We start from the raw sequence: 23,227 nt of genomic DNA on the forward strand, positions 1-23,227 counted from the left end.
ATGAATCTTATTACCAATTGGTTTCATTGACTTGGTTGTGGTAAGAAAGGATTAAACTTTTAAAATTATAGATTTATTAAGCCATATAAGACCTGTTAGAAGTTATGAAATTATCACAACTGGTTTTTTGACTTGCGGAATCAACTTGTGACTTGAATGAGTTCGATCAGAATTTAGAAATGGTGAATTGAGTCGTAAGGAATGATTGGGTTTTTATGTTCCAGTGAAATCCTTTCCAACTCGCCCCAACTTTCGTCACGGAAAAGAAAAGAAAAAAGAATTTAACCATTATTATTCTAAAAAATAGTCTGAATTTTTTTTTTACTAACTATTTTTAAAAATAATAATGATCGGATTTTCATGTATTTAGTGGAATCTTGGGTCATAATAATAAGAATTAAATGTAACTCGAGTATCGAAGCTGGCCTGCTTGATCTAAGTGCGTGTTATGAGATCCGACATGTCTTTTTAGAAAGTTTGGTCCCAGAAATTAATAGAAAACGGAAAGATACATAATTACTGCCCACCCTTGTGCCTTATTTCTCAAAACCGAATCAATCTATGTTTTGTATGGACGTGAATCACCGGACATTCTCATCCACTCAAAACTTGTTTTCCCAAATGGTTGATCTCCGTTTCTTCATTTCTCCTAAACATTCTCATCTTCTCTCCTAATCAACCCTTCCAATGAAATGGCACCCTGTCAAGAAACCGAAAAGCTCTGCAAATTGCAGAAGCTTGTGAGGTCTCTTGGCGCGGCCTGCAGCCCAAGGCAGCGTTCAATGTGCATGCTTTCATCTTCCTGAATCTCTTCTGTCGTTTCCCTCGTCTTGGCTTTTTCTTCTTGTTTCAGACTTGGGTGTCAAATCAACATGGGATCTTATTAATGCCTGAAGAAGCTTAAGAATGTACTTCTTTCGTGGGTCTAAGTGCAACGACGACGGTGGCGAGTTGCTATCGACGCCAAAGGTGAAACACAAGAACGTCGATAACCTGTTCACTAATTTTCTCGCGAGAAGCCTCAGCAAGAGGCACATCTCCTCTCCTGAGCGTGTACCACGGAAGAACAATGAGTTTGACACGCCGAGTATCCTCTCACGAAGTAGAAGCACTACCAAGGGTCTCGAGTCCATCGTCCACAGCCTCGCTCGGAGCCGGAGCACCGCTAGGAGAAGCAGCGATGAGGAGGAGAGCAAATCCAGTAGGAGCAAAAGCACCACTAAGAGGAACGACTGGTTTAGTGGCGATGGGGGTTCATCCAGAAGCAAAAGCACTGCCCCTATGAGGAACGATGCGGTTAGCGATGGCGAGTCGTCTAGAAGCAGAAACAGAAGCAGCAACGGTCGGCGGAATGATGTGGTTAATGATGGTGGCACCTCTCGAAGTAAAAGCACCACAAAGAGATCAAACGACACGGGCAACGATAGTGCCTCTTCCAGGAGTAAGAGCACGACCAGGCGGAGCGATGCTGCTCCCGATGGTGGGTCGTCTCGGAGCAAAAGCACGACGAGGCGGAGTGAGGTTGCCGATGGCGGGTCCACTCGTGGCAAAAGCACCACCCGCAGGCCTGAACCTCAGCTGCAAGAAACATTGTCACGGAGCACCAGTAGGAGATCAACCATACCCATCATGTTTTCGAATTCGACCGGTCGAGTGAAGCCCCCACCCATAGAGAATTCGCTCGAATGCACTTTGGAAGAGCTCCTCTTCGGCTGCGTCAAGAAAGTCGCCATTGCCAGAGACATTCTGGCTTCTAACGGGTACGTCAAGCGTGCCTTGATCATTTCATTCCCTGATTTGGCTCTTCTAATCCCTCTATTCCATTACTGGAATGCACTTATTGTCTGTATTCCATGATAGGTTGCTCATCCAAGAGGAAGAAACGATGAAAATCAAAGTAAGGCCCGGGTGGCGGCATGGCACAAGAATCACCTTCGAGGGGAAAGGAGAAGAGCGGTCAGGAACAGTGCCGGCAGATGTAATCTTCTCCATCGCGGAGGCCCGACACAAGCTGTACATGAGAGATGGGGACGACTTGGTGATGTCCATAGAAATCCCTCTAGTGAAAGCACTCACAGGTTGCAATCTCTCCATTCCTCTTCTCGGTGGGGAGAAGGTTAATTGCAAGATCGATGAGATTATCACTCCAGGGTACGAGAAGATCATTAAAGAACAAGGGATGCCTACTCAGAAAGACAAGGGGAGCAGAGGCGACTTGAGGATCAAGTTCCATGTCGCTTTCCCGGGAAATTTGACCTGGCGACAGCGGTCGGATCTTTTTAGTCTTCTTAAAGATAGTTGTTAATTAATAAAATATTTTTAATTTTTAATTATTTCATTTTACTCGTTTTTCTCTCTCTCCAAAACTGTCATTCTTAGGATCAACGAGTTTTATCTCCCTCGAATCAACGGAGAAGAGAAGTATTTAAGGCCAAATTCCAGACTTGGTTATCTATAAACTTTTTATTCTTAAGGTTGACATATTCGACCTCTCAATCCTCATCTCTCTCGTCTCTCACTCTCTGTCGACTCATCGTGCTGTGCTGCCTGTGTTTCGTTGTCTCGCCGTGCTATCATGCCCTCGCCGTCTCAAATCCTCTCTTGATTTCCCTCTCTTTCTTCGATTTTTCCCTTTCGACTTCGATTTCTCTCTCACAACACCTCACTTTCTTCGATTTCCCCCATTCGACCTGGATTTTCCTAAAAAAATTCTCCCCATTCGGTTTCACCATTCGAATTTACTTTTTTATTTTCTATAATTAATTAAACTAATACTTTTATTTCACCTCGTAATTATATTATTAATTTATATTACACTAAAATCTATGTTATATTAATAATAAAATATCGTATTTATTTATTTATTATATTAATTACTATTAATACTATATTAAATTAGTAATTTAAGAGTGATAATTAAGATAGTGTTATAGTTAGAATTTGATAAGTATCTAAACATTATAAAATTAAATATTTTTGTTTAAGTATTCTATATTTTTATAATTAATTTAATTAATAATTGGGACTTTAACTCGTAATTATTGTATTATTTTAGACTAAATTATAATCTATTTTAATTTATTAATAAAATACCATAGTCAATTATTTATTATGTTAATACATTTTAATATTATATTAAATTATTAAATATAAAAGTAAACATGTTTGTTTAGGTTTATTATTTGCAAGGGCCCTTCCATCTCAAGAAATTAATGGAATGAACCGGAAAAGAAAGAACTGGATCTTGAGGAGAATGACTTGCACATTGCAATGAGCGTAGGGGAGGCTATTCTTGATGTTTTCTTCCAAATATTGCCATAAAAACGATCACGGAAACCTGGCTCACACAAGGTTTTGAAGTTGTTCATTTGACTCTCCTTGGCTAGAAGAGAGTGCCGAAGCTTGAATGATGCAGGCGGGAATATTTAATGCGGGTACATATTCGAGGTAAATAGTCAGATCCGTAATCGGATCTTTTGTATTGAGCTTGGGTTGGACCATAATTTTTAAGGGTTTGTTTTATTTTGAGCTGTAGCCCAGGCTTGTCGGGGGCTTTGAGTTCATTTAAAACGATGTTTTGTGAACAGAGAAGGGGGTTGTTGAATATTGGAATTGTAAATTGATTTAGAGAGGTTTTCTCTACGATTTTCAGGCGGATTTCTTGCGTTCCTCCCGTGATTCTCAGTTTGATTTGCGTACAGGATAATCGTTATCCTGTCTTGCATCAGTTGGTATCAAAGCTTCAAGCTGGGGAAGAAGCTAGGTCTTGCCAGAGACACTGCAGCAAGCAGTTAGAAGGGTCGACGAAGACGACGCCGTTGCTGTTGTCGTCACCCTGTCGAAAAAACTCGGAATTTGATCGAGTAGTTACAGAAACAAAGCTTTAGGACTCGACAGAGAGCTCGACGTCTACGTTGTCGTTGCTGCCACCACGGATAGGGTTCGGAACTTACCGAACGCAGGGGCACCGAACCTGAGATTTCGTGGTGCCGAAACAGGAGTCGTCCGAGAGAGGAGACCTCGCGCGAGAAGGGAGGACCTAGAGCTGCCGGAGACAACGGCCGGAGAAGGCTGCCAGAACGTCGCGAGTTCGGGATAGAGAACTCTGAAAGCCCGAGTTTTAGAGAGGTTTTCTCTACAATTTCAGGGCAGATTTCTTACATTCTTCCCATGATTCTCAACTTGTTTTGCGTACAGGATAATCGCTATCCTGTCTTACATCACTTAAAGACAACTGTAATAGTAAAAGACATAAGCCTATTTGAGGATTTTCAATGCATCCTTTGAACTGTCTTCTGGCGCAAGGTTTTTCTAATTGGACAACTACCGGGCAAGGTAAAAGTGCATGCCAATCTTAACCATGCAAACACAGAAGTGAACAACAACAACAAGAATCAGTATTCAAGAGGATCTGGAGCATAAATAAATCATCCACAACACGAACTTGCTATAAAGAACTCAATATATTTTGTTTATTAATTCTTCACATTATGAAATGAACATTATAAGTTACCAAGCTAGAAAACGATGATCCCAAAATCCTTGTCGAGCACTTCAAAATTTTCTATGTTGATCCCATATTAATGGTTTATATAAAGGTTCGAAGCTATTTGTATTCTTCCTAGGATTTTTCCACTTTAAAGCTGAACTTTTTTTTGACTCTTCTTGCGTTCCATTGTGATTTATAAATAGCAAAAGATATCTGACATTAACTAGCCATTCTCTTCTAATTCAAAGCAAGCCCACAGCCAAACATACTGACACTTCACCCTGGAGCTTTCAATAATTTAAGTCAACCAAATGCAGTACTAGTGTTTGCCCACATTTCCATCAACAGGAGGTCTAACCGGACAAACTACTATCTTTACAATCTTGGTAAGACGCATCTTTTGCATAGAAAACAAATAGTACTAAAGGATAGTAGCACATCTCAGAGGAGAATCAAAAACTTCAAGAATTAGTTGCAACCGGATGGGAGAAACCAAAGGAACACAAGTTATCACAATATGAAAAACTGCTGTGCAAAATTCAAGGTGACATCTTCGCCAATTCCAAGAGGATCATTATCGTTATCATTTATTACCAGAGTGCATCCACAGCCATGATGAATCACACAGGTCAGATGGAGTGTTACCATCATTATCCTTTATATCTTGACTAGCATTGTGCTCCACAAGGAGTTTTGCTATGGCTTCTCTCTCACACACAACAGCATAGTGCAAGGGGGTTTGACCTTCATCATCCTGATTAATGAATAAAACCCAAAGTGAGGAACATGTACCTTGGAGATGAGCAGCAAAAAAACACCTCGACTGTAGTCATTGATGTGTAAAGGAATAACAATTTCTTACTTCGCTTATTTTTACACATTTTGTTTTTATGAAGTTGCAGTAATCAGCATAACAGCACCAGGGGCTTTGTTGAATTCAATGGTCATAACAAGACCAACTGATCTTTGCACCTCGTGCTCATGCTTAACAGGATTATTTCAATCACATGGAATTTTCATCAGGTCCCTTAGTAAATTTTATTTGAAAATTATGTGGTTTTTCATTAATAAATAAAGGTTATTACAAAAAGTTCTTTTCCATGGGGACAAATTCAAGAGTACCGGCTTCTTTACCTCTTTGGTTCATCAAACACATATCATCTGACATAACACTGTCATACAGATGGTGTGCAGCAGCACCGAGCAGATGCCATTAGCCAAAAGCAACCAAACTTAAAGCAACTCTCATATGAAAAAAAACATTTAACTTTTACAGCAATGGAGACGTACATAGCAACAAAATTTTAGAAAATCGAGGGAGAATTTGGAGTTTACCTGAACATTCAGGTCTGCGCCTTTGCTGATGAGCAACTCCACATTGCTAAAGTGACCCCTATCTACAGCCCAGTGCAAAGGAGTTCGATCTTCACTGTCTGCAATTATAAGCAGCTAGTGAAAAGCCGAAGAATAAATTTAAAAATTCTAAAAGGTCACAAGAGAGAGAGAGACCTAACCAGTACTTTTTAACTCTCCTTATAGGGGTAAAGTTCAAAAACTAGGTTAAATGGGAGAATCATGGAATGCACTATAACTGCCACCTTCTACTTAGCACATCTAGCTGAACCCCATGACACAAAAGTCCACCTCATCCAATCTCATTCTAAAACCTCTATTATTCTGAAACACATATTCACAACATGCAATGTGGGGCGGAGGTTTTGCAAGAGTGGTTTTCTCACTCCACTCAACCCCTGCATTGCGGCACAAAACCCTACCTCATATCTGGTCATGGATTGTTTCCGAAGAGGAACTCACCTGTTGCCATCCCTATAGCAACACATTCGGAAGGTAGAGTGAACCTTTAACCCCCAAGCACAACCCATCTGACCTGAATCATCCAACATCCCAAATAGTACATGAAATAGGAGCATATGGCATCCACTTCCATGGCAAAATTTGTCTCATTATATTTGAAATCCAATAGGAGTATTATATGGTATGATGCTACATTTTGGTTAGAAGACAATTAGAACAGAATGGCTTAAAAAGTTCAATAACATAATATTATGATGGCTCATCAAATGAACTTTTGTAGTATAACTTACCTCGCACATTAACTGAAATGCCATCTTCAATATATTTAATTAAGTTAGTAGTTTCTCCTTCTCGTGCAGAGGCATGTATGGCATCCATCCTTCTGAAAAAAACATAAAAACAGATGCTCACGTTAGTCATATTTTATGTTGAATATTGAATCCCATACCCTAGTGCAAATTGAACCCAAGACCTCACACATGAAACCCCACATAAGGCCAATCCCCTAAAGCCCAGTGAATGGCAAAGCTATCCAAGATCCCAATTATACACGAATAAATAGTCTTTTACATTATAAATCTGAAAAATCTCCAATGCGAATTTTTTTTAACCAACAATTATGCTACAGCAAATGATGCAATAAATAATGCCAACTGACAAGCTCTCTTAATAAATTCTTATTTCTCATACCTCAAACAGATAACAAATAACTTTTGTAAGAAAAGGGATAATAAATAAGTAATGCCAACTGTCAGGCAAGATAGCAGCCGTAATAGATTTGCTGAATATAGAATAGAATCACAAAAAAGCAGCATATGCTGGCAATAAACAATTTTAAATCGTAGAAAGCATGAGTTCTTATATAGAAACAATCAATTTGAAGTTGTATTGCAAGGAAACTCCATAGTACTAACAAAGACCGGTTCTCATGATCCTGACAATAAAAGATTCCAAGAGTAACTAATTGATCCTAAACATGCACGGATATCATTCAACATATATTTATTCAAAACAACAATTTTTATAACAGTAATGACTTAAACTAGAAGTGGTAAGTAAAACTACAAGATGACAGTAATGATTTACTGCCAAGTGTTTAAAGAACAAAGGAGGTCATGGATAATCCATATAAGCATGTGTATTTGCAGAAGAAAAAGCTTACATTTCATGATCGGCATGTTCCTCATAAACAAAAGAGCTGAAAACTGGTCCCATGGTCCCTTTAGATGATGAAGAATTATCACCACTCTCTTTTTTTTTCTTCTGCTTTTAAAGCAAGTTAAGAGGGATACAATAAGTTAAACGACCAAATCTGATGCAAAATTTGCACACTGAAGAAAAGTACCAAAACCAGTTATGGCAAATAAATCAAATACCGAAACTCACGCTAATAGAGCCAGATAACCAAGTAGGATAAAGCTCGGTTACTAAGGCAATGTACTTCTGCATAGCTTCTTCAGCAGGCATAGCACCCAGTCTCTGCCATGCATTCCTTTGCACATGTCACCAAAGATTGAATTTCTATCACTTTACTGTGCAATATTAATGGCTTATGCAGTATTGTTTTTCTCTTTTGCTAGCTATGTATAAAGAAATCAAAGGGCAAAGAGAAGAATTTAATATCAATCATTCAATGACATAAAAGCCACAAAAATAAAAGAAACGAAAAAGCATAGAGCAAATGACATTAGTAAGTTCACAAATGACAGAAACACCAACTGTTTGTATAATACCAATCAAAGCAAAGAAAGAAAAAAGTTTACACTCCAAGAAACAGATTCCTACTAGATAGCTTTGGAAGTTTAGAAGATCCTTACGTACGATTTTCATTAGTCATAGTTAGGAAGCTAGCAATACATGCAAAATCATTTTCAATTTTAGCAGTATAAGATATAACGTCTTAGTTTTTATAACCAGAAGAAACACAAGACCCCTACCACTTTGCTCGAGCAGAAATCTTCAAAGCTGAAGGCTGTGGCACACTGCAAGGACCCTCAGTGGCGACTTTGTAAAGCCCATAAAGCTGCAATTGTATATCACTGGAGACTTTCTGAGAAAGTCTATCAGAAGCTGCTGTAGCGACAAAAGCCGTCGCAGCACTAAAGGCTTCGTCCAACTCTGTACACTCCACCCCTTCCCAATCATCATCTTCATCATCTTCTTGCGCATGGAGACTCTCAAGAAGTGCTTTTTGCTCCCCAGATGTCGGTTGCTCGTCTTCAAGATAACTTGATTTGGTACCTTGCTGATGAACGTTATCGGGCTCAATGGCAGCGAGACTTGTTTCGGGGGTTGAAATATTAGGTTCCTCAGGAATATCTGACTCACGTACAAGCTTGCGTTTACCTTCCCGGAAAGAGACGAGCATAGAATTGAGCTTTGAAATAAGGAACCACAAGATCAAGGCTATTATAACAGTTACAGTTAGCTCCCGCCATTCTTCCATGATGAGAATTTCAGATACCAGGAACGCTAGAAGCTTTAAAAAAATTTGATTAGAAATAGCCCTAACAGAGGGGCGTGCGACTCATCAACCTACTAGCAATGGGGGAGAAAACATAGCATGTCGCAACAAAAGATTGATTCGAGGCGTCAGAAAAACACAGCCGTCTGTTCCAAAAACTAAACCCCCTTAGCGCCCCGGGACGGGAGTGAAGGACTCTACAAAAACTCTAATTTTAATATTGGGGTCAAGGAATTGGTGAACAGACCAAAAAACAAAACAGGGCTATTCGCTCCTAATAAAGGAGAAACAAAACTGGAAAGACTGAAGAAATAAAACGCTCCCTGTTCTTAGTTCTGTTTAGAAAGAACTAAAAACAACATAAGGCAACAGCCAGAATAAAGACCAGCAATCGAAATGAACGTCAAAACGAGTTAAAAGAAACACAAAATTTAAAAATCCGAGTAATCAGAGGAATTTAAAAAACGTTTTCGTCCCTGTGAAGAGAGGAATCAGAGGAAGAAAAAGGACGAGGAGAGCCGATTAAAGGAGGGGGTAAGTCGGACCTGGTAGGGTCTCCACTCGATCTTGTTGCTACCGGCTATATCAAGTTCGGTCAGCCGAGAAAAAAGGACAGAAGGGGAAGAAAAGAGGTGGAGAGACACTTAGAAGGAAGAAACAGGGAGGAAGGACACCGGGGAGAAAGACGACTGCGAGAAATGCTGAAAATGGTGCGGAATCAGAGTGGACGGGCGGCGAATCGACAAGTGCACGAAAATCTAAACTCACCCTAAGCTTGCATACCGAACCAGTAGAGTGTATTAACAATTTTACGTAGGGTTTATGTAAAATGTTATAAACGATTTTATTTAGAAATTATGTCCAATTTTATATATAGTTTATTTTATATATATTTTATGTAAAATTTTAAATATAGGTAGGAGTTTGAACTCAATTAAAATTATTGACTTTAAGTAAGTTTGATTACAATTTTAGAGGCCGAATTAGGCTGAGTTTGAGTTCAAAATATTTAAATTAAACCCAATTAGGACATAAGCAGCTCGGCGGTTCTACTCTACCAACCTGACTCGCCATCCTCAAAATCCGGGTTGACTCGCCCGGTCGGGCGAGTTGATCCGGATTTCGAGGGTAGCGAGGTGCCCCCCAAATTTCAGTCGGCACCGTCGCAAGAGACGATTTTGCCATGGTTCCGGCCCATTTCCGGTGTTTCCTGTTCCACCTCCTGTCGCCAAACTCTAATTTATATGTGTATTTGTGTCCTGTCCAAGGAAACAAGTACTTAAAAGTTAAAATCAAATGACAGGTCCATAATACACTAAATTTATATATCACAACAAATTAATATAATAATTAAATAACTATATTAATTAGTCTCAGAGCCGACTCGGGCTAGTTGAGCTGCTGGAGTTGTCGAATTCTGGTCGCGAGTCGACCCGCTGAGCCGCCACACCATGCGTAAGAGTAGTCTTTTCGGCAGTTAAGAATCACGGAAGCCTCTCTAGGGCTAACAATCGCTCGAAAGCTCCAGCACAATAGACGCACCACAGTTTTGCTGTCAGTTCGATTTTTCCGTCAATGGCGACGAGAATTGCAGCAAGATACGTCTCCCGGAGGCTCTCCAGCGGAAAAGTCCTAAGCGAGGAAGAGAAGGCTGCTGAAAATGTGTATATCAAGGTACACTGTCGTCATCGCTCTGAATTGCGATTTCTTTTATGTTGATATGTCAGATTGCTATTTCTTCGTTCATTTGGTGAATGCCCGTGTTAGTTCGAATCGGTTGAGTGATTTTATTTTTTACATATTGTAGTCGTTTGAGGTCTTACTTTTCCATTTCCTGGTGGATGAGGTGTTCGTGGTTGGTAATGTTTTTCTGTTGGTTTTAGGTTTCGCCTTGTGCTGAATCTTTTTAGCTGATAGACGCATGAATCTCGTTTCTAGTTGTCATGGTTTTTGAAACTTTGATGTTTATGAAGAAAAACGAAGATATTTAAGCTTGCCCAGTGGGCGCCTGGGAGAAATTAGAGATTTTTTGTGATATACGGATTCTGTTTTGGTATTAATTTGTAAACTCAACATTAAAATACGTGCAATATATGAATACTTTGAATTTCAACGTTTGTTTGAAATTCATATGACTATTCGCTAATTACGGGAAATAAACTATTTGAAGGCTTCATACTACTTGAAAGAAGAGAGGATAGGGATCTTGTTTAGTTTTGTTATGCTTCCAAGCTGCCAGTTAGTGTTTGTTGTAGTGATGAGCCCTTGAGAAAACTTAACCGATTAAAGCCTTGGTTGAATAAGCATAAAGGCCTCTACAACTTGGCCTTATCCAAACTCAACTGTTTATACATCAGATTTATAATTTGGTTCACTGCTCGCTGTTGGCTAAACACTAAATTTCATGTGATTAGTCAGTTAAGTTTAGGATCTTCTTTTTGAACCATGGGCTATACTTGAGTTGATTAAATTAGACCCAAAAAATCCATGAGGATAGTGCTAGAACTGGTTATGTAGTCTGAGGTTGTTGTATTTGACTTCATTTCAGTGGCCTGACAAGGTTCAGCGGAGAATCAACCTTTCAGCCTTTAAGTCTTAAGAATAGAGCCTTGAGATATTCCCTAGTGCATTGTGTAAGATTTTTTTAATTTGCCGCTGAAGAATCTCTCCTGAAATCCTATATACTAGTCTGCTCTTGGTTACTGGATAAATTATATTCAAGTTGGTTTATGATGATAGGGGATTGCATAAATTGCAGTTGCTTATGTATCCTGTAATTTTTTTTCATAAATTTCATGACAATCGAGAAATCATGAATCAAACTCTTTCCCTGAATCTTTATCAATTTTTATTATAATATTTATTCCTTGTGGGACTGTGAAAATCAGTGTTCTTTGCTTGTTGATGTTAAATGGGTATCAGCATGTGAATATCTAAAACTAGAAAATATAGGAAACCTCCGTGTAAACAGAAATTGAGATTGTCTCTGATAGGAAGAAACACTGCAATAGGAAAGCTCTGCTAATGAGGCTATGATTGCCCCAGTTTAGACCTCGAAGTGGGTGCATACTTCGTTCTTTTGAGGGGGATCATCTCCTGTTAGTTTAGGATGTTTAATTGTTGGAGTTTTACCGTCAGGCATCCCAAGTTCTTAAACAGTGGTTCTATGGAGACAAGAGAAAATCCTAGTGTACCTTATATCTTGATTTCATTTTGAAAATTTTCTTGTTCATTATTTTTGAAGCTCTTTATTTGCTCATATCTGATGCGTTTTCTAATATTTCTAATTTTTTTTTAAAACATTATTTCTTTTTTAACAATATCTATTGGTTTGGATTTGTAGCTGCTGGAGTCAACTGTAATTGATTTTTAGCACTTTTTCTTTTTCTGATTGTGCCCTGTTACATTATGCTGAATAATGTGTGGAGTTGTGTGATGTGTCATTTGCTGGACTTTCTAGCTTGTTTTTCGATTGTCTTTTGAGTGTAGAAATCTAGATACCCTGTGCTTGATAAATTTTCTAAGATGTAGGTTTGATGAACCAATAATTGTCTAGTTATTTATTTGATTTTTTGGGTGGAAAAAAGAAGTTTACACTGTCTGGCCTTTTTACTAATTAAATTTTTGGTACCTTACAGAAAATCGAGCAGGAAAAACTGGAGAAGCTTGCTCGCAAGGTATTGTATATTTGATCCTCTTTGGAGTCCATGATTGCTTTGGTAGATTCTTGGCACTTTATTTGTCAATATCACACCATCTTTTCATAAAAATGAATTTCTTGCCCAAGTGAGAATAAAAGGAAAATTTTAACTAAACAACCTTGAACATAACTAAATTCTCTCCAAGAAAGAAGAAACTATAATAACTTCTTTTGTAGCACTATCTAAGTTCCTGCTCCTCAAATAAGCCGATCAACATATGACATGTGTTACTTTATCTTAAGCGGCAGGTCATGTTTTATATGTGTTATTTACCTTAAGTAGCAGCATATTTATTTTAAAGCGAAGTGACTATAATGTAGTTTAATTGTTCACTAATGGATGGTCTGGCCATAACTTCCACCTTAACTTGTTTTAACTTGCTATTTGTTCAACACCCTAGAATGAACATCTTGGGATAAACTTCCTTATGGTTGGTTTAGACACCTTTCATTTTCAGTGCCTGATGATGGAAAGATTTTGGATTAACACCATTTTTTTGCCTCTATAGGGTTATAAACCGGAAGAACCAGCTGTAACTACAGGTAGTACCACCGGTACTGCCAAAGCAAATGCAGAGCCGTCGTCAACTCAGGGTGTTTCTAACAGTAAGGAAAGAAACTATGCAGTTGTTGCTGGTGTAGTAGCAGGTCTTGCAGGTGTTGGCTGGTATCTGAAAACACGTTCAAAGAAATCAGAAGAAGTCCTTGACTGAGATCCTGTGGCTTCTCCTCATTGGAGTTGGAAGGCTAGGTTTTTTCCCGGGTTGCACGTGAATGGTCGCAGAGATGTCCTTTTTTATTTCTTCCCATAAAGCCTGGATCTTCATGAGCACTTTAAACAAACATCGTTCTGCAAAATAACCAGTATATTTTCATAAAAAGTTTCTGACCATGTTTTTGGTATCAGACCTGGTATTGGGATTTGGGAGCCTTAAAATCCAATACCGTCGTGTCTGATAATATATATGAGGCATCTTATCAGGGTGTTTCGGTGTAAATCAGCTGTATCACTTGAAAGTCTGGTATAGTTGTATTGGTAACACAAAAATGAGACCATGCGAGGTTTCTTATATCAGAATAGGTAAAATTGGACTATACAAGATTCCTCGGGAGTCCATTTGAAAAAATTCAGCAGTAAAATGACGTTAAAAATAGAAAATGTTAAAAGTGATTGTTTTTAAGGGCTTGTGAAAAAGGGAAGAGAAAATAAACGCAAAAAATTGTAAACGAAAGAAATGAGAGTTTTTCTTTGGAAGTGCTTCTCTGATATTTACTATGTAATGAGTTTTTTTTAAAAGTGCTTCTCTGATATCTGAGTTCAGTTGTAATTCCTTTTATCATTTTTAATAGTCAAGTGGAGAAAGTGAGTTGTCTCGCTGACTTCAGGGACCATACCTGCAATAGCCACAAAAACCTGGAGGACGAGATGCAACAGTTGGGTTAGGGTTGGACGCTTATGGCCTCCCGGGCCCTTATTTTCCTTTCTTCACCAAGACTGTTGCCTACTCAAAACCGTCTATCGACTGCATCGTTGCTAAGCTGGAAGGCGAACTGCTCCCTGGTATCATTCTGCCTTTGCTCGTTTCTTTCTTTCTCAGATGTATCATTCTGGTTTCTATTTTTGTACAATTTTTTATTTTGTTTTGTTTTCCCCTCTTTATATTTGTTCCGGACTGGGAAAGGAAGGAAGAGGTTGATACAAGGCTTTGCTTCTCTACAAGGGTTGGCTCCTTGTATGCTTCTTTCTCGATGGTAATATTGATTCTATCGGTAATAAACCTTTCTTCTATTGGTCATATTTCCTAACGAGGGGTGATGCAGGGATGTTAATATCTTGGAAAGTATCATTTGTCCTATTAATACTACCTTTCCCGACTCCATTCTTTTTTTCGTGATTTTGATTAATCATTACACCTAGACACATACGGTACCCTTTGCTTCGGTGAGGGACGAGACTTGAATGGAAGATTACAAAAAAAATTTCCACCTGAAGAGGTGGTATTCTGAATTCCTTCATATTCTTATTCTTTAAAAAAATGGAGAATCTTTATCCCAATTCTCGTTCTTTTCTTCCCCGCTTCACTTTTCAATCCACTGAAGAGTGAAGACTGTGTGTTTATGGAGAGCTGGGGTCTTCTGTGCTGTAGGAATGTATCATCTCTCAAGGTGTCTCTTTTATCTCTTTCTGATTTTTTTTTTCCTATGGTTCTCTCTTCTCTCTCAATGAAGACTGACATTCTAGATCATCGAGAACTGAGGCTTCTTCAGTTCGGAAGAATTTGAATTTGTTTTTGGGTCATAGGACAGAGTAAGTAAGTTTTATTGCTATTAGGAGCTCTATTTCTTGTTGTTAGGCATCTGTATCATACTAACCAGTTCTTGCACCGTTGTATTGAGTATCTCTAAAGTCTTTTATCTGAATTTACCTGAAGACAGTTTTCGTCTGATACTATTGACGTCTGATATCTTTCCCAGGTTTCTTTCTCCTTTCACTTTTCAGATTCCCTCAAGGGTATTCCACTTCTAGCTGCTGTAAATTCTTATGTGGGTTAACTGAACATGGGTTTCAGATTTTCTAAGTACTAAAATCGCAAGAAAACAACTTCAGATAGTGAATTTCCAGAGTCTAGCATTTGGATATTACTCAACTACTGTAATTTTTACATCCACGTTATTTTAGTCTCCTCTTAAGTTTGCTTATTCTCAGTTATTGTTGATTTTGGCAGTAGAATTTGGTGTTTGTTATTTTTCTATGGCACCTTTTTTTTTTAAAAAAAAGTTGTTCATTAACCTTTTATTAGTGTTTTTTCACGGATTTAAAGTCTAATTAATTATTATATTCTCTTGGTTTAACTGTACGAAGCAAATGTCCCTGGACTTGTGACCTCTCACACTAACAGGATATTCGATTCCGGGTATGTTGCTAAGAAGAATTCACTGTCACTAACTTCTTTTTTCAGAACTTCACTTACAGAAACATCAAAGTCTAGCCACGGGTACTTTGTCCATGATATTTTGGATTGCTGCAGTTCTGCTTTCTACTTGTGATTAACTGTTATCAGCATTTTTTCTTTTTTTGTGGAGTTGGAGAAAATTTTCTTTTCCTGTATTTAAAAGAAAAAAATTCTACATCTTCTTTTACTTGAGACTTCTCGGTATCATATTTTAAAAGTATATTAGTATGTCTTTTTTTTTTATGATCAAAGGTCCCCATGTGGTTGCATGATAAAAATTTTTATGCTCGTTGATGTTATATCCGGTGACTTCTGTTCTTCTACTTTGTCCTTTTCATGTTGTTCCTACTGAATCTAATCTAACTATAGACAACACCATTGTAGCACAAAAGGTCAGTGATGCCGGCAAGTGAAATTTCTTATACTACACCAGCATTCTCTCCAGCCACTCAAAATGAAGAATGTGCTGAGTTGTGGGATCAGATAAAGGCAGAGGCAAGACACGATGCCGAATCAGAGCCAGCACTAGCAAGCTATCTTTACTCTACCATACTGTCACATGCCTCCCTTGAACGTTCCCTATCCTTCCATCTTGGCAACAAGCTCTGCTCTTCCACACTTCTGTCGACTCTGCTCTATGACCTCTTCTTGCACTCCTTCGCCTTAGACCCTTCCCTTTGTTCGGCTGCTGTTGCTGACCTCCGTGCTGCTCGTCTTAGGGACCCGGCTTGTGTCTCATTTGCCCACTGTCTCCTCAACTACAAGGGTTTCCTTGCATGTCAGGCCCACCGAATTGCTCACAACCTGTGGCTGCATAACCGTAGGCCTCTTGCTCTGGCCTTACATTCTCGCATTGCTGATGTTTTTGCTGTGGATATTCACCCTGCTGCGAGGATTGGCAAGGGTATCCTCTTTGATCATGCTACTGGTGTTGTTGTGGGGGAGACTGCTGTAATTGGAAACAACGTCTCAATTCTCCACCATGTCACCCTTGGTGGTACTGGGAAAGTTGGAGGGGATCGACACCCCAAGATTGGAGATGGAGTTCTAATTGGTGCTGGAGCAACAATTTTGGGTAGCGTGAAAATAGGAGAAGGGGCAAAGATTGGGGCAGGGTCTGTGGTGTTGATTGATGTGCCACCAAGGACGACTGCTGTGGGCAATCCAGCGAGGTTGGTAGGGGGAAAGGAGAAGCCGTCAAGGCATGAAGATGTGCCGGGGGAGTCTATGGATCACACCTCATTCATATCGGAGTGGTCAGATTATATCATTTAAGCTTGTTGTAAGAAGTCTTGTTGCAAAGAGAAATGAAAATATAGATTGTAAGATAAAAGAGAGCTTCAATATTCTGAATGAGTTCCTTTTTTTGAAATGAAGGCAGTGGATGTATTATGTGATGAAGACTCTGGACGTGCAATTTCATCTTTTCAATGAACAACTTTTAGTTCCCAAATTTGGTTCTCTTCTCTCTCCTTGTATTCATCAAGGTTCCCTGCAAAATCTGGATCGAATACCTAATAGATTGGTTCTTCTGAATCCTTAAGCTGGACTCCGGGCAATCCAGAAGACACAACCCCTTCCAGATCTGTGTCGACCTTGCTAATATTTATAATTTTTTTTTCTTTTTAGTATAGACCACAAATGCTACAAGTAATTTTCCTGCCATTTTAGATGGTAGCACAAATAAGAGAAAACTGGTCATAAAGATTTCTTCAACGGGAAAAATAATTATAAAAAATAATATATTTATTATTTTATTTCCATGAATAACGAAATATTTCTTTTACCCTTTTCCTTGTATGATCATCAAAATGTGAACACATTAAAATCTCAAAAGAACCAATTAAAACAATTTTAGTAGGGTCAGGGTCAAATTGCCAACATCCAAGTACAAGTAAAAGGTCATTCATACCCAGTTTCCTAAATAAGAGTTATTTAGCCAACATTGTTTACAGGAATCTAAAATTTTCACCACTGTTTGTGTTTTTTTTTCTATAATTCTTATAATTTTAACAAATTTTGCTCTCTAAACTGTTTATCCACATTCTACATAAATAGGCAGCGTCAAGAAATTTAGCTAAGCCAGTAATTAGAAAAAAAAGACGAGAAGATTCAAACATCCTATTCTGGCCACTTCAAATGAACTGAACATTTGAATTTTTTCGTAATGAGAAGCCATCAGGAGAGTTAGAAGGTTTCGCAGAAAAGAAGAAACTGCTCAAGACATATTAAGATTTCCCGACCCAGACAACTTCATTCCAGTACAGTACCAGCACTAATGGAGTCTAACAAGCAGGTCACCACCCAATTGTCTATGAAGAAAACCGAGCTGAAACAGACTCATCAGCTGGAGAAAAATAAAAACACCACCATATTTGAGAAAGAGATTACAAGAAAAGGAAAAGAGAAAAAATGACTCAAGTTGGAAGTAAGGCGGCGGAACTAATCATGTATATCAAGTATCATTCCCCTTGTATGAGAATCTTAACTATTAAATCACCAAAACCATCTGCTAGTACGAGCATATGACCAGCACCAGGGACCTCATTATAGTGAATCCAAGGAAGCTTTTCAGCAATGTAACGTTGTGGGCCGACAGGCACAATCAAATCATCGTCACCATGCCATAGGTGGACAGAACCCTCATTGTTAGGGAATGGGTTTTCTAGATCAGTAGGGCTAAATTCCCAACTTCCAAAGCCAATGGAAAGGTCGCAACAGAGGCTTTCAAACACCCCTTGCTGTCTTATTTGCATCTGAGAAGGAAAACAAACAAGACGATATTCTCAGTCTTATTCAATCAGTAAAAGCTTTTCAATGTCTATGAATTTTTATTTTTTTTGAAGGATGTCTATGAACTGGCTTCACTGTATTTTAACACGAGGAAAAAATAAACCATGTAAAATTTGAGAAAGGAAGATACCTCATAGTGCTTTCTTGCTTCCATGCGAGGTAAAAGCTCTTTATCTTTTGCAGAAAAAATACGAGGGCTATGGGCCACAACACTTGAAGAGGGAAACCATTTTTGGGTGTTCCACCAATAATTTAGCCAAGGTGCATAATGAGCTACCCTTACTGCCCATTTGTCTGGCTCAAGTTGCTTGTCAAATCCTTCTTGAGATACATTGGCAGGAAGGCCAGGCCACCAGTAGTTTATAACTGGAGCGATCAGTGCTGCTCCAGCTAATCTATTAACAGTAGAAAAAATATTTTGCATGAGAAGGCAACCAAAATTTATTGAAGTGGGTTTAGTTAAAGGCTGCTCACTTCATTAAATAAAGAACTTTGACATGACACGGGAAAGTTCTGACATGGTGACACAAATAATTTGCATGAAGTCCTACAACGGGAACTAGCTAAATTGAAGGTACTGGACTTAAAAGGTCTTAGACTTTGGATTATTGCCCCAGTCAGCTAAATAGCATATTTACCTGAAATGTTTGAGTTATTATAACTTAAATGCTCATTTAAAGGCTATCCATTAGATAGCAAGAATAATCCATCAGTGAGCCTTTTTTTATTTTATTTTATTGAGAATGATCAGTGAGACATTCAGAACATGAACATCAATGGTCAGTATGTGTTTACCTGGAAATGCTTAGACCAACAATTCTCTTCAGGGTTTTCCACTAGACCTTTGTCTAGAGAAATCTCTGAAGAACAGCTTTCCTGTGCATTTCCAACAAACTCTTCTATACTATGAGGATGGACTGTTGGTTGGTTTATCCAATAAAAAAACTGCAAATTTTTTAGAAGCAGTGTAGACAGTAATAAGAATGACGGAGAACAAAGAAAACCCACCACCCATACCTATGAGGGATGTATTTCAGACAACTCCAAACAACCTGCCCTCCCATAGAAAATCCAATCACATAGAACTTCGATCCCATCCCTAGCTGGTCAGCGAGCTCTTCAATATCAATGGCAGTGCTTTTCACTGTCCTTTTCGGATTTGGATCGCTCTCTCCATACCCAGCTCTGTCAAAAGAAACTAAGTACACTCCCAATTCTTCCATCAGTTCCTGAAAGGCATTACTTTTGTCATCTCATAAGTATTAGCACTTGAACCAAAAGAGATGTCTGCAGAATCAATTTAAGTACCTGAGAAACTGGCAAAGCGTCGTGCCTACAAGAGTCAAACCCATGACTATATATGATCTTATACTTGGCTCTGCTGTTAATAACACCATGTTCTTTATAGGCCAAATGCCTTCCATCTTTGAGCTTGATTCTAGATGATGTAATATCAGGACCACCTGGAGATCCACATATCCTCGGAGGTGGAGGTTGAATGGATTGATATGCCCATGCAAAAAGACCCACAAATAGAACTACTGAAATCTTGCGAAGCATACCTGCAAAGATTAATGATACATCACGTTTCACCTCCAAAAACATTTGAAAATATACATGGAATGAGAAAAAAAGGTGTGAATTCAAAGATTTAAAAATTAAAAAGAACGAAAAAGAAGACACAAGAAACATTTTTAACAATCGGATATTTCACCAACGTATCAACAGCAAGATGAATAATTATGCAGATAAGTCAAAATACATCCTTTACAAATAGTTGTACATTTCAACACCCTCATTGACAAAATGTGTTCGTTTAAATACTAAGTCATTGATCGTCTCTACACTCTTTCCTTTCTGTGTTTTATAAAATTTCAAAGATCTCCCATACCAAAGTGGGTATTAAATCGGAAAAATCTGCGTAGAACATAACTATGAGCACCATCAAATAACAGGAAATTGGGCTACAGATCAAAGGCAAAAATGAATGTCGAAGTTGCACAAACATATTAGACAACATGTTGGCAATGTAAACACAAGATTTAACTCTAAGAGAACGAACCCCAGAACAAATTATGCTTCCAAGCAGAGTGGGAAAGAAAAAATGACCACCTGACGGCAAACGGAAAGAGTAGCCCTGTTTTGCCTTCCTCGTGTGGGCACGAGCAGATGCAGCTGAAATCTTCCTGTTCACAGCCATTTCCACACAGCTTCTCGTGGGTTCCTGGAAGACCCACCCAGGTAAAAATAAGCAGGCGCTCGACACCCACAAGAAGAAAGAAGACCCTCGAACTGGACAGAGGGGGTGTCTACAATTCCTTCATTTCTGCTCCCAGGTCATGAATGTCTGCTCGGCATCGGCGTGTTCGTTGAAGACACCAATTAGAGTAACTCGGTTACCAAATTACCCTCAACATTATTCTGGTCCCTTTTATTGATTTTCCTCCTTTTCCCACAAATTTCTCCGGCTGCAGATGCCCTTTGGAAATTAGAATGAAAACTTGAATAGATTTGGGACTGGGAGTTCAGAGTTATTATTGTCCAGACTTGACACCTGACAAAACAGATTTGAATCGAGGGCAGGGAGGTAAGACACCGAGACATGGAATTTTTTATAGAACAGGAGGGTCCGAGGCTATTCATGTAAAAATGATCTTTATCTGGATTTTTCAGTCTCCGTCAAACGTATAGAGCCGCCTGAGCCAAGACCTGAACAGGGGATCGTGATCCTTTGAAGGTTTGACAAAAAGCCAAACCGAACCATTTATTATCCTAGTTAGATGTATTCTCCTCTGCATATTTATTGTATCAGTTCAATTCTCAATTCTAACTCTCATCAGTCATTATTAAAAAAGAAAAATCTCACATCTCAAATCTCAACACACGGTGAGTAGAATCAACTGAATAAGAGATGGTAATTTGATCAAATCACCTCAGTCAAACGACTCAACTGTATAATGAAACTAATCTAGCTAAAGAACGACTATATTAAAGCATTGTGGGTGAATTTTCCTGCCGCTTGACTCAATGAAATTGCAAGTTGCTTTCCAAGTCTCCAAAGGTTTGGTAAGGGCCTGCTTGGAACAGCTACAGAATGATTATGTTAATGTATTGTGGGTGAATTTTCCTGCTGCTTGACTCAATGGAGCGCAAGTTGCTTTCCTAAGTATTCTAAGGTTTCGCTAAGGGCCAATTTGGAATTTTTCTCTCTCATTTTCCATGAGCATCCAAACAAAAAATATATATATATATATATATATATATATATATTTTTCTTATTTTTCTTTTCTTTCCACTTTCTGTGTTCCAAAGGCTATGTTTTAAACATCGAAGAAAAAGAAAGAGAAACGAAATAAAAAGAAAAAGGTTTATTTTATGTTGTTTGGATGCCCATGAAAAATGAGAGATAAAATGGAGATACACGTGAAAACTGAAAAAAAAAAATTAATAATATTTTAAAACATTGATGACTAAAATTTCTATTTCTGTTTTTCTTCTCTCCAAATTCCATTATTTTGTAAGAGAAAATTTTATTAACTGAGAGAGAAAGTAATTTTATTTTCTCTCAATGATTCTTTGTAGTCAAACAACAAAAAATACCTTTCTATTCTAATTTTTTCTTTTCTTTTCTATATATTCCAAATAGGCTCTAAGGTTGTGCTTGAAACATAGAAAGTGAAAAGAAAAGAAAAAGAAATAGAAAAGAAAAGAGGTTTCTTTTGTCTTGTTTAGATGCCCTTGGAAAACAAGAGAGAACATGGAAGAGAAATATAGTTTCTCTTTTTTGGATACACGTGAAAACTAAAAATAAAAAAAAATATTAATATTTTAAAATTTTATTGATTAAAATTTTGCCTATCCCAAAATAACTAGTAACTTAGAAATCTCTTTTCCAACTAATAAATTCAAAAATCTTCGTACTCACTAATCCATGTGGGATTATTTCTTAACTCTCTTTCATGTGTCGGTCCTCTTTTGTGACTCTACAAGTGGATAATTAAGGTGGAAGCTCATATATGAGTACCTACTTTGATACCATGTAAAGTTTGGTCTAAGACCATCCCAAAATGACTAGCCAACTTAGGAAGCTTATTTTCCAACAAATAAATTTAAGATCTTCGCATTTACTAATCTATATGGGATTATTCTTTAACTATTTTTTTTATTTTTTCTCCAAAATTCCATTATTCTGTGAGAAGCTGTTGATAAGTGACATCGACGGGGTCGGGAAGGTTTGAGCGAGGGTTTGATAGTGGCAGCGGAGGCTCCGGTTGGCGGTGATGATGATAGGGGCGGCGATCTCAACTTCTGTGGGAGATCGACAACGGAAGAGATGCCATTTGTGTTTCTCTTCGGACTCTGCCGTAGGATGCGATTGATGGCTTCTGGAGCGGAGATGGAAGCTCCTCGGTCGAGATTGAAAAAAAGCATGCATTTTGGGTATGTTTAATGAAATGCTTCGACAGAATAGAGAGAGATTAGTACACGGTTATCGATGCGTTCTGCAAAGGTGGGCAGATGGATTTTGGCAATGGAGATCATGGGAGAGATGACAGAGAGGACTGTGTGGCCAAATGTGGTCACGGACAGTACTGTAATCGACTGGATGAAGCTTTAATTTTGTTCAAGAAAATTATGCAGAGATTGGACTCGACAAGGACTCGCATAATACATTGGTTTAAATGTACGCCAAGCTTGGGTGTTTGTGCAGAAATGGAAAGCGCAGGAATAAAGAAAAATGTTGTTACCTATAAATGAACTATGCTTCTCTAATTTCTTGAGCTTGTATTTTTCATGTAAAAAACCACAAGTCTTGAGGCAATTTGCATGAGCAGCAACATTTAATTTTTTTTCAATTAATGCCTTCCTTATTACCAGCAAAGCCATCACAACAAATGTAGCTCTAATTATATTTAAAAATTTAGGAATAATTTTATATAAAATTTATATTACATGTATTTTATACAAAATTTTTAAATATAGGTTGGAGCTCGAACCGACTCGAGCTCAAT

The 23,227-nt window shown here is 38.3% G+C and overlaps 5 protein-coding genes across 10 annotated transcripts; 3 read left to right on the top strand and 2 right to left on the bottom strand.

The window, feature by feature from the left end:
- Window positions 1–906: 906 nt before the first annotated feature.
- On the top strand, window positions 907–2,305 carry LOC137958540 (uncharacterized). The gene is made up of 2 exons (XM_068805601.1): window positions 907–1,760; window positions 1,861–2,305. Exons 1-2 carry the CDS (start codon window positions 907–909, stop codon window positions 2,303–2,305), a joined length of 1,299 nt encoding a protein of 432 aa, XP_068661702.1.
- A 2,398-nt stretch (window positions 2,306–4,703) lies between these two features.
- LOC137959023 (acyl-CoA-binding domain-containing protein 1-like) lies at window positions 4,704–9,525 on the bottom strand. 2 transcript variants are annotated; one of them, XM_068806282.1, is made up of 6 exons: window positions 8,242–9,525; window positions 7,691–7,796; window positions 7,467–7,567; window positions 6,595–6,686; window positions 5,825–5,922; window positions 4,704–5,243 (listed from the first exon to the last, which is right to left on the bottom strand). In XM_068806282.1, the coding sequence occupies exons 1-6, from the start codon at window positions 8,748–8,750 to the stop codon at window positions 5,073–5,075; spliced, it is 1,077 nt and encodes a 358-aa protein (XP_068662383.1). In that variant the 5' UTR covers window positions 8,751–9,525; the 3' UTR covers window positions 4,704–5,072. The 2 variants fall into 2 exon arrangements, with proteins under 2 accessions (XP_068662383.1, XP_068662382.1); XM_068806281.1 differs by having other exon boundaries at window positions 7,467–7,570.
- Window positions 9,526–10,231: 706 nt separating this feature from the next.
- Window positions 10,232–13,540, top strand: LOC137960078 (uncharacterized protein At2g27730, mitochondrial). The gene is made up of 3 exons (XM_068807551.1): window positions 10,232–10,442; window positions 12,407–12,445; window positions 12,978–13,540. The coding sequence occupies exons 1-3, from the start codon at window positions 10,344–10,346 to the stop codon at window positions 13,179–13,181; spliced, it is 342 nt and encodes a 113-aa protein (XP_068663652.1). The 5' UTR covers window positions 10,232–10,343; the 3' UTR covers window positions 13,182–13,540.
- Window positions 13,541–13,806: 266 nt separating this feature from the next.
- On the top strand, window positions 13,807–16,875 carry LOC137959126 (serine acetyltransferase 5-like). 5 transcript variants are annotated; one of them, XM_068806443.1, is made up of 3 exons: window positions 13,948–14,029; window positions 14,151–14,220; window positions 15,792–16,875. In XM_068806443.1, the coding sequence occupies exon 3, from the start codon at window positions 15,822–15,824 to the stop codon at window positions 16,695–16,697; it is 876 nt and encodes a 291-aa protein (XP_068662544.1). In that variant the 5' UTR covers window positions 13,948–14,029; window positions 14,151–14,220; window positions 15,792–15,821; the 3' UTR covers window positions 16,698–16,875. The 5 variants fall into 5 exon arrangements, with proteins under 5 accessions (XP_068662541.1, XP_068662543.1, XP_068662544.1 ...); XM_068806441.1 differs by having other exon boundaries at window positions 15,807–16,875; XM_068806444.1 differs by having other exon boundaries at window positions 14,151–14,201; window positions 15,807–16,875.
- A 759-nt stretch (window positions 16,876–17,634) lies between these two features.
- LOC137958993 (uncharacterized) lies at window positions 17,635–20,746 on the bottom strand. The gene is made up of 5 exons (XM_068806239.1): window positions 20,328–20,746; window positions 19,524–19,777; window positions 19,233–19,444; window positions 18,346–18,610; window positions 17,635–18,178 (listed from the first exon to the last, which is right to left on the bottom strand). Exons 1-5 carry the CDS (start codon window positions 20,413–20,415, stop codon window positions 17,885–17,887), a joined length of 1,113 nt encoding a protein of 370 aa, XP_068662340.1. The 5' UTR covers window positions 20,416–20,746; the 3' UTR covers window positions 17,635–17,884.
- Window positions 20,747–23,227: the final 2,481 nt, after the last annotated feature.

The sequence above is a fragment of the Aristolochia californica genome, unplaced genomic scaffold, assembly GCF_029961685.1.
Source record: "Aristolochia californica isolate CCGP_79_NKW_82.1479 unplaced genomic scaffold, dmAriCali1.0.hap1 SCAF_3, whole genome shotgun sequence".
Lineage (NCBI taxonomy): Eukaryota > Viridiplantae > Streptophyta > Magnoliopsida > Piperales > Aristolochiaceae > Aristolochia > Aristolochia californica.

What these genes read in the sequence shown, in the direction of transcription:
- LOC137958993 (XM_068806239.1), bottom strand. Translation starts at nt 20,415, where the DNA reads ATGGCTGTGAACAGGAAGATTTCAGCTGCATCTGCTCGTGCCCACACG. An exon ending in CTCTTTCCGTTTGCCGTCAG is followed by an intron (nt 19,778 to 20,327) that starts GTGGTCATTTTT and finishes TAATCTTTGCAG; the next exon opens with GTATGCTTCGCAAGATTTCA. An exon ending in ACGCTTTGCCAGTTTCTCAG is followed by an intron (nt 19,445 to 19,523) that starts GTACTTAAATTG and finishes AATGCCTTTCAG; the next exon opens with GAACTGATGGAAGAATTGGG.
- LOC137958540 (XM_068805601.1), top strand. Translation starts at nt 907, where the DNA reads ATGTACTTCTTTCGTGGGTCTAAGTGCAACGACGACGGTGGCGAGTTG. An exon ending in GACATTCTGGCTTCTAACGG is followed by an intron (nt 1,761 to 1,860) that starts GTACGTCAAGCG and finishes ATTCCATGATAG; the next exon opens with GTTGCTCATCCAAGAGGAAG.
- LOC137959023 (XM_068806281.1), bottom strand. Translation starts at nt 8,750, where the DNA reads ATGGAAGAATGGCGGGAGCTAACTGTAACTGTTATAATAGCCTTGATC. An exon ending in GGTTATCTGGCTCTATTAGC is followed by an intron (nt 7,571 to 7,690) that starts GTGAGTTTCGGT and finishes TTGCTTTAAAAG; the next exon opens with CAGAAGAAAAAAAAAGAGAG. An exon ending in CATTTCAGTTAATGTGCGAG is followed by an intron (nt 5,923 to 6,594) that starts GTAAGTTATACT and finishes TTATAATTGCAG; the next exon opens with ACAGTGAAGATCGAACTCCT.
- LOC137960078 (XM_068807551.1), top strand. Translation starts at nt 10,344, where the DNA reads ATGGCGACGAGAATTGCAGCAAGATACGTCTCCCGGAGGCTCTCCAGC. An exon ending in CTGAAAATGTGTATATCAAG is followed by an intron (nt 10,443 to 12,406) that starts GTACACTGTCGT and finishes GGTACCTTACAG; the next exon opens with AAAATCGAGCAGGAAAAACT. An exon ending in TGGAGAAGCTTGCTCGCAAG is followed by an intron (nt 12,446 to 12,977) that starts GTATTGTATATT and finishes TTGCCTCTATAG; the next exon opens with GGTTATAAACCGGAAGAACC.
- LOC137959126 (XM_068806440.1), top strand. Translation starts at nt 13,925, where the DNA reads ATGGCCTCCCGGGCCCTTATTTTCCTTTCTTCACCAAGACTGTTGCCT. An exon ending in GGAAGGCGAACTGCTCCCTG is followed by an intron (nt 14,030 to 15,806) that starts GTATCATTCTGC and finishes ACACCATTGTAG; the next exon opens with CACAAAAGGTCAGTGATGCC.